Here is an 11,420-nt window from a genome sequence, read left to right as displayed (position 1 = left end):
ATGGTTAATACCTCTTCCCTGCTTTTTTTTTTTTTTTTTTCCCTTCGCTTTGAACTGATGTTTTCTGCTTTCCATCCAACTTAACGATTTGAATTCAAAGTAAGTTCACTTTTACACTACTTTGAGCTGTAATATATGTGTTATTGAAGGTTGAGTTCATGCCAGAAATTTGGAGTAAGCAGAATTAGGCAAAGATGGTGTGAGTCATGTCCAATCAAGGGGACTAGAGCTGATTACCCCATAACAGGATTTAAGGCCTGGTTTGTATAGTGAGTTAAGATGTGATGAGTTGAAATTGTTTATAAATAATAGTGTGAGGTATTTGAGTTGAGATGAGATGAATTGAAATAGTTTGAGTTGAAATATTTTATGGGATTTTGAAAAATGGTAGAGAAATAATTAAATAAATAATTTATAAAATTAAAATATCATCATAATATACTTTTTTAATATAATTTTTGTTTTGAAATTTGAAAAAGTTGATTTTTTTTTTTTTATTTTGTTTAGAAGTTTAGAAAAATTGTAATAATTAGATAATGATTAGATGAAAAAGTTTAAGATTTGAAATTGAAAAGTGTTTGTATTTATGGTGTTTGGATATTGAGATGAGATGGGATGAAATAGAAGTATTTCTCTATCCAAACCAAGTTAACTTGCTGTGAGTCATTTCCTGCTTCTCTTGCTGCTTTGTTCTGCCCCTTGCTGATTTGCCATAAATCTGATCATTAGTAACTTGCTGCATTTTCTGCAGGGGTTGTGTTTGATGGAATTGGAAGTTTGGTGCTCAGGGAACCAAATCTTGTCTTCAATTTATTCAAGTAAGGTGACCATAGGGTTTACAAAACCAAATCTTGTCTTTAATTGTTCTGTTTCACTCAAACAGATCACTTGTAACCATAGTTCTTTTTATTTTCTCCCTCTTCTCTATCTTAATTTGTAGATACTTTCATTCCTTTTCTTCGTCTGACTTGTAAATATAGCGACTGCCTGTAAAGCAAATATTAAGTGCACATTTTCTTGGTCTCGCATGCTATAAACTCTATTTATAGCATTTGGTTAGTTTTTTTTGCGATGGGTTTTGGAATTTGTTTAAAAAGATATTCATCATTGAAAACAAGAAGGGCCTATATAAAAAAGCCTTTTAAAATTTAAAACAATTCGCATAAAATATAAGTCCAATGGCATATGCAGTCATAACTAAACTCGGTATTCGGCTACAACTCAAATAAAGGAACAATCGATTTTTTACCAGATCATATATGTAAACCCAGATGCGGAACCAGTTATAGTCGAGTACCCGGATTCCGACTATAATCGAATTCGCACCCGGGTGAACAGCCATAGTAGCTATGGTACCCAACAATAGGGGAGGAGAGATCCAGTTCTCCGGCTATTTTCTACATTCAGTTCTATCATCATATTTAAGAGTTCCCTGACTGTGTTCTGTGACACAAGCTTGCCAACGAGGAGGATGCATTGTAATCCACAAACAGCGAACTAAATGAAAAAGAGTTTCGAATGCGATGGAGACATCATTAACATTTGACCATTAAGTGCTAGAGCTAGAGAGATTAACACCTTATTTTCGTTGGTATTTTTTGTCTGAGAATAACAACCAAATGCCAACCAGGATTGGGATTACACGCCACTAAAAAGTACACTATATGCTCACCGGACTGGAGATTCAATTCTAGAAGACTTGAATCTAGAAGACTTCTTGAGATCCAGAGCCAATTTTGAAATCGAAGCTAATGCAAGTCAACAGTTGATTTTTATCATCCTCTAATTTCATCTTTAGCGTATAAGGGCCCTGTGGATACCACAAACTATCAGTCATGACGTCAAACACAAAAATAAAATTGCAATGATTGTTAAATGTACTTGCTATATTAGGCTAAAGACTACCCGTGAGACCATGAAAGTTAGCAAAAATAATTTCATACAAGGCTACAGAAAAACAGAAGTAGACAAAGTGCGCTCATCATCATCTTAAACAGGCAAGAAGCTGATTCTTTTGGAGTGCTTCCCAGTTCCTATCTCAAGAATAAAAACATGAAAAAAGTAGTAAAAAATAAGATGCGTGAGTGCAACACTAAACGTATGAAACATATTCTGGAGGTAAAGGATGATATAGAAATAAACACCAAGAACTTTAAAACAAGACGACTGAACACAAATTTACACCTTAGTAAAACAAGGCAGAAGCTAAGTTTGTAAATAGGAAAAATGATTAAGACAACCCTTCTAACAAGGCAGTTTTAAATGAAGAATATTTTCGTAATACAATGAGACTCCTATAATTATTTTACAACTTGTTTTCCTAAAATAGTTATAGGAGTTTTTTTCTGTACCATTAATCTTGTAAATATGTCCAAATCTATCAATGCTTCAACAAGGATGCTAATGAAAATTACTTCTTGTATCATTGCCCTTGAATGTGTTCGAATCTATCAAAAAAATATATGTTCAAATCTATCAAGGCTTCAACAAAGATACAAATGAAATTACTTCTATTCCACTTTCCTATTCCTTTCTTATTTGTCAAACAATCAACAATTCTCTTTTACTCTCTTTCCTATTCCATTTCTATCTATTAAGAACTTGCAACAAAATAAGGAAAGCCCAAACCACATTTGGGCCCTTATTCCAAAAGACCAGTCAAGGATAACAATTAAAATCCCTCATAATCGTTACAAGCTTGAACTCATCTCTCCTAAGCAATGAAGGATCTCATTCACAATTCACTACAATCCGAGGTATTGCAATCCCACTCCCTTAAATCCCCGATATCCTCAGGCCATTCCATCCATCATAGGTGCCATAGCTACTACATATGGGTCCATACTCTAAAAGGATTAGTCAGGATTACGATTGTTGATATAATTATAAAGGTCTTTACTTTTCATTCCCAAGCAATATGGGATTCATTTACCATCTTCCAATACACAAACCGGGTTATTATAGAACTGTTTTCAATGTCATAGCTAAACGCCAACGAATAAGGATAGTAGATATAAATTCATGCTTTATTGTTCATATCATAAGCACCAACTGAAATGTACCAGTTTAATATACTGTACATTTAGGTGTATCCATTGAGAATGTACATGCATGGGGCAAAAGTTATACACTAGCAAAGGGAAACAAACTTACATGCGGGGTGAATACTGGTAGAGTTTGGGTATGTGAGAGGACAAAGTTGCCTACTGCAATAGGGCAGGATATCTCCTCAGAAAGATCATGCTTTTCAGTATGAACAGGCACCCGAAGGAAAGAAACCTCAATGACCAGTTTCCCACCATCAATGACTTTGCCTGCATATGAAAGATATCATGTACGTTCATTGAAAATGCCAAAACAAAAAACGTCCAGAGAAAATGCGCTAACTGAAGTACAAGAAGAGTAAACGTGCAATGAAAAAAAAAATGACATTTTGGATGAGATTTCAGTCTAAGTAAAGCAGGATATGGAAATTCAAAACAATGGTCCTACAACAACCGGAATTGAGTATAGGAAGAGCCAAAAATGAAATCCCACATTTCTTTGAAGAGAGAACTTCTTGACATTTATATTTATAATGCAAAGACGAGTGAACTGTGAAGGCATTTCATGATGTCTCCAAGAGGTCCAATTAGAATTTTGACTAGTATTGTTGGAGTATAATGCAGATTTGGCATGTCCCTGGGTTGTGATTAAGGATGCTCTCATTTTAAGAGTGATCAAAAGATGCCTTACATCATAAAGTAACAACATAACTCCACTTGTATCAATCACGACCTAAGAAGATGGCTCCTTGCACAAACAAAACCTAAACGATGGAAATATAAGTCAACAAATTAAAATGTGTTTTGTTAAAGGCCCAACTATTGATCCAAAAATCCTAGGACTGTTGGATACTAGTTTGATAAAGCCTTTAACTCTCTGTATTATAACATTCCACCACGCTTCCAAATGCGACGTCCACGACGGCTCACTCTATCGACCTTGATCCGGTGGTAGTCATTTCCCTTTTGGCAACTTCACTTGTTTATCAATATTCAATAACTTAACACCATGTCCAAAAATAGTACAAAGACATTTTAATCCAGCCCGCCGCCCCTCCTATAAAAAACACTCTAAGAAAGCTAATCCAAAGTCGGGGGGGGGGGGGGGGGGGGGGGGGGGGGGGGGGGGGGGGGGGGGGGGGGGGGGGGGGTATAACACAAGGGGTGTGTGACCAAATTTCCCTTAAAAGAAAATGTAGTGGCAATAGTTTCCCCACCCTTTTAGGTGTATAATGTTTAATTTTGACCTAACTTAATTAAGGTACAAATCAGGTAGCGATTATCGAGTGGGTACAAACTATTTGGCGATTAGGGGCACAATCCCCACTGCATTTTGCAGACTAGCCATAGATAAATTAAAAAAAAAAAAAAAATTGATGATAGGATAACAGAAAAACACCAAGAATCGAAAAATTACCGGTTGAAGCTGAGATGTTAAAGGTGGCTTGTTTGCCTGGCACCACGGGGTTGGGTGATATCTTAACACCTCGGACCTTCACAGGATAGCCACCTTTCTTATCTGCATCATGCCACAGAATCCCTTAGAAGAAGAAGAAGAAAAGCATATTCCATCTTATACACAGTGCCCAAGTACAATTCATAAATTAAATGCAGTAATAATAACAATAATAACAACAACAACAACAATAACAAATTTAGGCCCACAATCACACAGCGCCAAACCATTTGTGAATTGAGAATTACATATTTCAATAGGATAGGTTACTCTCTCTGGTCGCGAAGTAAATCTGTGAGAGAAAAAGAAAATAATTCCGAACCCATGGTCTATAACATTGTAGCCAAAAAAATATCTGGAAAGGAAAAACTGACCGCAGTATTTGACATTCGTGGCTTGAGCGAAAGGTACGAGAACCAAAGATATAGACGCAAGGAAAAGCAAAAGGGAGAGCTTTAAGGGAGCCACTGAGTCCATGGATTGCCTCTTGCTTGGAGTTTTTTTCTCTCTCTCCCTCCCCGTAATATCTATCGGCAGAAGAATAAGGTGGAATTTTGGCGACTCGTTTAGGCCTCACGGAATGTTTAACTTCCGAGGGCAAGCAAGGAAAAAGCAATTGCGTGGGGAAAAGAGGGAGAGAGAGAGATTAGAATTAGGTGTCAAGCTCCAGGGATGTGTGAGTGTCCTTATGACGTGAGACCCAGGAAATTGACACGGAAGCAGACAAAAGAATCTCTCTCGCATCCTTGTTTGGATAAGAGAATTCTGTAAACTCATTTCAATTTATTTTATTTTATTATTATAATTTTTTTATATAATAACATAAAATATAACAATTCTTCTATGTAGAGTCACTGGGCTCAAGCGGTGAGAGTCGCTGCCACATCAGCCGAAAAGGAAAAAAACAAGACAAAACGAGTGAAATAAGAAAGAAGAAATATCAAAACAGAGCGATTTTGTCTGGCTTTTTTATTCGTGTTCGATCGTCTATAACCCATCAACGCCCATTTTTATCAAGACCCTCCATGAACATGATTGATAAAACTCTGTCTTCATCACCTCTATAATCCATACTCTGCAGAAAGGTAATCAACTCCAGAAGAATATTTACAATAAAAAAGTACAGCAACGTCTTCAGCTAAGGTCTTGGAATAAAATTTTCCTTTATCAAAAAGTTGCAGGTCCAGAAAACCAATTTATTGAACTACCTCGTTAATGGCTGAATTATTTTTGGAGTCCATTAAAACACCCAAAGATTAGACATCTTTTTCCCTCTTTAATCTGAGTAACATGATTTTGAGATTTCCCTAGTTTTGACAACCGAATGTCAACTTCCATCGTATCCATCATGGCTAACCCTACTGCTCAGCACTGACCCATGGTTGCCACCGAGAAGAAGACTACCAGAATCGAGTTGCTCGCTGTCAACGATGCAGCCATGCCCGAAATGAGTCCCAAGGGTGCCGCCGGAGGCCACGGCTTGGACACTGGAAACGGAAAGGCCCTTCGCCACCACTCACTTCGCGGGGAGAGATCGTCAAGGGACTTGGAGCTGCAGGTGAAAACATCCCTAAGAAATGACAACAACAGCGCATCACTTCGCCCCGCTCGCAAGGTGCTCTCTCACAGGCCGGAGCAACATCGCTGGTAGGGCTGAGCAAAAATCCGACAATCCGACTCCGAATCCGACTCCGCTCCGGCTCCGCTCCGACAAGTCGGAGTCGGAGTCGGAGTTTTTTCCCTATTGGAAGTCGGAGTCGGAGTCATTGAAGAACCGACTCCGACTCCGCTCCGATCCGCCTCCGACAATCCGCCTCCGCCTCCGACTTGGTCCTCCGACTCCGCCTCCGATTTTATACATATTTTATAAAAAATATATGTGTTTTTCTATATATTAATCATTTAAATTTTATACAACTATATCTTATATAGTTAGTTAAACTCAATAATATACTAGTTAAATAATATATTTATACTATAATATATAGACTAAATTGACTAATAAATAATAATAGTTTAGTATATGACTATATGTAAATATCATACTATTACAAATTTATAATATTACTACCATGTTACATGTAAGTTGTAACACTAAATTACTAATGTATAAATATAATAACATGTAATACTAATGTATATATAATATACTATAAACACTAAGATGCATAATAACATCAACATGTAATACTAATGGATAAACACTAATCTATAAATTTAGAATAACATATAATACTAATGAATAATAACTAAAGTATTATTCATATAAATTTTATATAACACTATCTTGTATTAATTATATTTTTTGACTTAATAAATTCTCAACATATTCATTTTGATAAATATATTAGTAATACTAATATACATTAGTATATTAATTAGATTTATGGTCTAATACTAATACTATTAGTAATCCACTTTAACTAATACTAATATTTATACTAATACTTATAGACTATAGTTTATAACTTATAGTATTATACCTACACTAAATCACTGATTCACTATAACTTATACTAATATAGTTATGTTAAATCACTATAACTAAAACTAATGTAGTTATACTAATCATTATAACTATATATAGTATTAATATCACTATTAGTATAATATATAGTATTAATAATAACTAATACTAATATAACTATTAGTATAACTAATGTCACTACTAGTATAACTAATACTAATATTAATATACTAATACTATTAGTGTATTACTAATATTTATATATTTTAATATATATATATCAAGTATAAGAGATTAGAGATTTAATATATATAATATTAAATCACTAACATACTAATAGTATGATACTATAGTATTAGTAATTATACTATAAGATATAGTAATAGACTAATAGTATAATATATTAATACTATATTATATATAAAATAGTAATACTATATTTTGAATCTTCATTTCATATACGGTGCCTTTTTTTTTTTAATATTCATATATAATAATATATATCATATATATAATATAATTAAAAATAGATTCATAGTAATTATAATAGTATACTATAGTAACTATACGGTGCTTTTTTTTTAATCTTCATTTCGTATACGGTGCCTTTGTTTATTGTAGTGATTAGTTGGATGTGGATATGGAATCATGGACGATGGGAGTACATGTAAAAATATGACTTTCTTTTTATTTTTTGAATGTATGTTAGTATGTTACTTGTTTTATTTAGTTGTATTTTTTATTATAATCAAAAGTTTAATAAGTTTGGATTGTAATTTTGAGAAAATTGAAATTTGAAAGACCACAATTTTTTTTTTTAAAGTGGGTCAAATATGAAGTTAAAAAAAAATTTTAAAAAAAAGTCAAAAAATCCGACTCCGATCTGACAAGTCGGAGTCGGATCAGAGTCGGATTCTCTACATGTCGGAGTCGGAGGTCGGATTCGACTCCGACTTTGTCGGAGGTTGGGCCCTCCGACTCCGAAACTGTCGGTGCTCAGCCCTAATCGCTGGGTCATTGTTTTCAGAGTCTTCAACAAGTAGAATTTCATCCTACTTGTTGTTCTCGCCGGGATGTGCCGTCTTCGACAGAGGCGCTTCAAGGGGATGAACTCGCCGTCTTCGACAGTACTGTAATCGTGGAAGGAGCGAGGGAGAGAGTTCTAGTCTAAGGAGGAGAGGAAACGCAGATGCAGAGTGGAGGGGAATGGGGAAGAAAATATAGAGGAGGGAAGAGTGGAATTGATACAGTGCGTATCGATTAAATTTTTTCACATCAGCGGTCGCTTACGCAGCGTTTATTCCGGACTCCTGAGAGTATAATTTTTCAAAATATAATAAATAATTTAATTTTTTTAAATTTTATAATAATAATAATATTTTATTCAATTCATCTTAACTCATCTCTAAATTTAAACAGTAAGATTTTTTATTTTAGATAAAAGTTTAAAATATATTTTTTTAATATTATTATTATTTTAAGTGTTGAAAAAGTTAAATTGACATTTAAAAAAATTAAATTTTTTATTATATTTTGAGTAAAAATTTAAAAAAATTATAATAATAAAATAAAAATTCTATGTTTGATCTCACTTGCCAAACATAAATGACGGACTGGTTAAAACTAGTGGTGTATACGTACCAAGCATGTTTCTGATTCTCTAAATATACAAAATATCAAAAACATATAAAAATAAATATATATCTATTCTGCGATAAAATAGGCGATAGCCGTGAATATTGGAATAAAAAAAATTCATTTATTATTTTCTACATCATATATCAACATGTAATTTATTATTTTTATTCTATTTTTTAAATACACACATATTAATGACTAAATATATATATATGTTTAAATAAAATAATAAAAATGATAAATCACATTTAGTATATAGTGTAGGAATGCAAAGTCACATTTCCCATTAGAATAAACAATAGATTTTATTTGAGTTTACACTATTCTCATGTGTGCACAATTATGTTTTTGCTCTCATTTAGATAATTATATTTTTTTTCTTCTAATACATCATTAAAAATATAATTAAGTTTCCTATTATTATAATATTTTCCTTATGAACAGTGAAACGAACAGTGTTATTTGTTTATCTATTTGCACAATTATAGTTTTGCCCTCATTTGCACAAAAGAAATAATATTTTTCATCATAGAGTGTGTAAATGCAATGCACACCTTTTAAAAAAAATAAATAAATATGAAATCTACATGAAAAACTTAATTTTTTAATAATGAATCTCACTCTTTTTTAAAATAAGTACTCAATGCTTAAACAACTCATGATTGTATCTAGTATTAATCAATAATAATAATCATAATAATGAACTTACAAATAATTATATTTCTTCTTAGATTTAAGAATAATAATATTTTTCGTATATAATATTATAAATGACAATTATCTTCATATTATTTTTTATAGTAATTCACAAAAATAAATCATAGTCATCATACTAATAATATTTTCATTTTACAAAATGTAATTATTATTTTTAGATTCTAATTTATGCATAAGTTTATAATTAGTATTTAATTTATGCATAAGTTTATAATTAGTATTTAATTTATGCATAAGTTTATAATTAGTATTTAATTTATCATATTCATTATTTTATTTTTTATGGCAATGCATTTCATATTAATCTATTTGTAATGAATTTTTTAAATTATTATTAAAATACTTAATAACAATTTTTATCCTTTAAAGAATTACTTTGGTAAGAACATTTTTTTTATTTTCTAAGATCGATATTGCAATCCCAAATTTGAAAATAATAATATTATATTTAAGTTCAAATTTGAATATAATAATATTATATTTAACTTGAAAGAATAATATTTTATTTTAAGATATCTTTTCAAAAAAATAATAATTGTCTTCATATTATTTCTCATATTAATTAATCGTATTGAATAACACTTTTTAAATCAATATTATTTTCATTTGAAAAACAAACATTATACTTTTTTAAATTTCAAATGAATAGTCTATTTTTACACTTTATCATTCCAATAATAATTATATCCAGTAGTTTCTTGAAACAATTAAAATAATATTATTTTATTTTTTTCATTTAAAAGAACAATATTATTATTATTATTATGTAAATGTCTAATTGGTCTTATAACAAGGGGAGCAATGCATGTTGTATTGCGATTTTAATATAATAATTTATAAACGTTTGATTTGTTATGTGTTCAATAATTAAACATTTTCTGTTTCGTTCATTTTTTTCAAGTATAATTATAATAATTTTTAATTTTGTTTAAATAGATATATGATTATTTTTACATTTATCATATTTGTTGTTCCAATTGATATGTATCTTAAAATTCATATTTATCATATCAAAAATGCAATAACACTTTTGACAAGGAATACGTATCTTGCGCGTAAACTCTTACCTAATATGTGTGTTGTGTGTGTTTAGAAGTCTGACTTAACAATGTATAATTTGTCCAAAAATAAACAACTAAAGAGTTGTAACTATTTTTAAATATGATTGAAGAGTAAAGATACTATACTTCGACTCTCTCTTTACTGGGCATTGGCCTCCCTATCACCGGTGGGGGCAAAGCTTGAGTCCTTTATTTTGGACTTGTTAGAGCAACCTCATCTTTTTAAATCGACTTTTTTTGCTAAATTTTGATGGAAAGTCCCAAAAAACACTCAATTGTAGGTCATGGATGTGGATAGGTCTTTTGACTTTGCTACTGTAACGATCCGACCCAATAATTTTAAAATCGGAATATTGATAATTTTTATTGGATTTAAATTATATTTAATGAGCCATATTGAATAAATCCATGAACGATAAATTATTGAGATTGATTAAGAGTTTTAATTAGGCTAAATAATTAGATTAAATCTCATTTGTTATTTATTGAAAAAGTTAGACTCCTATTAAAATTTGAAGATCGGCCATTAGAAATTTATTTCAATTTAAAATATCACTGATTGAAGTCTCATACGCAGTCTCAGTCATTGTTAATCCTACATTGAATGAATTACTAGATCATATTTTTAAATTCAAGTTTTTTTCTTGAATAATCATGACCGAGTCCAACTCCAACTCGAATTCGAACTCAAACTTGTCGGCATGCTATTCCAACAAGGATACAATTCTACAAGTCATCTTCACATTAAAACTATTTAACCGACTGCCTTCTCAAACTCTAAGTCATGCACATCTCAGTCTTCCACTAGGATTCATGCCTCAATAGAACTCTCTTACAATTCTACAAATCATCTTCATATTAAACTCTTAAACTGACTACTTATATACACACTTAGTCTCAAGCACTTTAGGTGTATCTCATTCCTCTTCAAGCCCTAGTGTAGTTTCTGCTTACCCAAAATCACGCAAAACACCTCTAGTTCACTAGCATCCCTCACGTTTTCTCTCTCCTTTTAGTTCACGTGACGGATTTCATAC

The 11,420-nt window shown here is 31.7% G+C and overlaps 2 protein-coding genes across 3 annotated transcripts; one reads left to right on the top strand and one right to left on the bottom strand.

Annotated features, from left to right (window-relative positions):
* Window positions 1-1,498: 1,498 nt before the first annotated feature.
* On the bottom strand, window positions 1,499-5,191 carry LOC121239608 (putative phosphatidylglycerol/phosphatidylinositol transfer protein DDB_G0282179). 2 transcript variants are annotated; one of them, XM_041136883.1, is made up of 4 exons: window positions 4,875-5,191; window positions 4,462-4,563; window positions 3,154-3,314; window positions 1,499-1,810 (listed from the first exon to the last, which is right to left on the bottom strand). In XM_041136883.1, exons 1-4 carry the CDS (start codon window positions 4,975-4,977, stop codon window positions 1,706-1,708), a joined length of 471 nt encoding a protein of 156 aa, XP_040992817.1. In that variant the 5' UTR covers window positions 4,978-5,191; the 3' UTR covers window positions 1,499-1,705. The 2 variants fall into 2 exon arrangements, with proteins under 2 accessions (XP_040992817.1, XP_040992818.1); XM_041136884.1 differs by having other exon boundaries at window positions 1,499-1,826; window positions 4,875-5,180.
* Window positions 5,192-5,863: 672 nt separating this feature from the next.
* On the top strand, window positions 5,864-8,138 carry LOC121238147. Its single transcript, XM_041134988.1, has 2 exons — window positions 5,864-6,148; window positions 7,980-8,138. The coding sequence occupies exons 1-2, from the start codon at window positions 5,879-5,881 to the stop codon at window positions 8,136-8,138; spliced, it is 429 nt and encodes a 142-aa protein (XP_040990922.1). The 5' UTR covers window positions 5,864-5,878.
* Window positions 8,139-11,420: the final 3,282 nt, after the last annotated feature.

This window comes from Juglans microcarpa x Juglans regia, chromosome 7D, assembly GCF_004785595.1.
Source record: "Juglans microcarpa x Juglans regia isolate MS1-56 chromosome 7D, Jm3101_v1.0, whole genome shotgun sequence".
NCBI lineage: Eukaryota > Viridiplantae > Streptophyta > Magnoliopsida > Fagales > Juglandaceae > Juglans > Juglans microcarpa x Juglans regia.
Note: the sequence above shows the minus strand (reverse complement) of the source record. Positions and strands in the feature narration are given on the sequence as shown.

What these genes read in the sequence shown, in the direction of transcription:
- LOC121239608 (XM_041136883.1), bottom strand. Translation starts at nt 4,977, where the DNA reads ATGGACTCAGTGGCTCCCTTAAAGCTCTCCCTTTTGCTTTTCCTTGCG. An exon ending in TAACATCTCAGCTTCAACCG is followed by an intron (nt 3,315 to 4,461) that starts GTAATTTTTCGA and finishes TTTCATATGCAG; the next exon opens with GCAAAGTCATTGATGGTGGG. An exon ending in TACCAGTATTCACCCCGCAT is followed by an intron (nt 1,811 to 3,153) that starts GTAAGTTTGTTT and finishes TGGTATCCACAG; the next exon opens with GGCCCTTATACGCTAAAGAT.
- LOC121238147 (XM_041134988.1), top strand. Translation starts at nt 5,879, where the DNA reads ATGGTTGCCACCGAGAAGAAGACTACCAGAATCGAGTTGCTCGCTGTC. An exon ending in GGCCGGAGCAACATCGCTGG is followed by an intron (nt 6,149 to 7,979) that starts TAGGGCTGAGCA and finishes CCCTAATCGCTG; the next exon opens with GGTCATTGTTTTCAGAGTCT.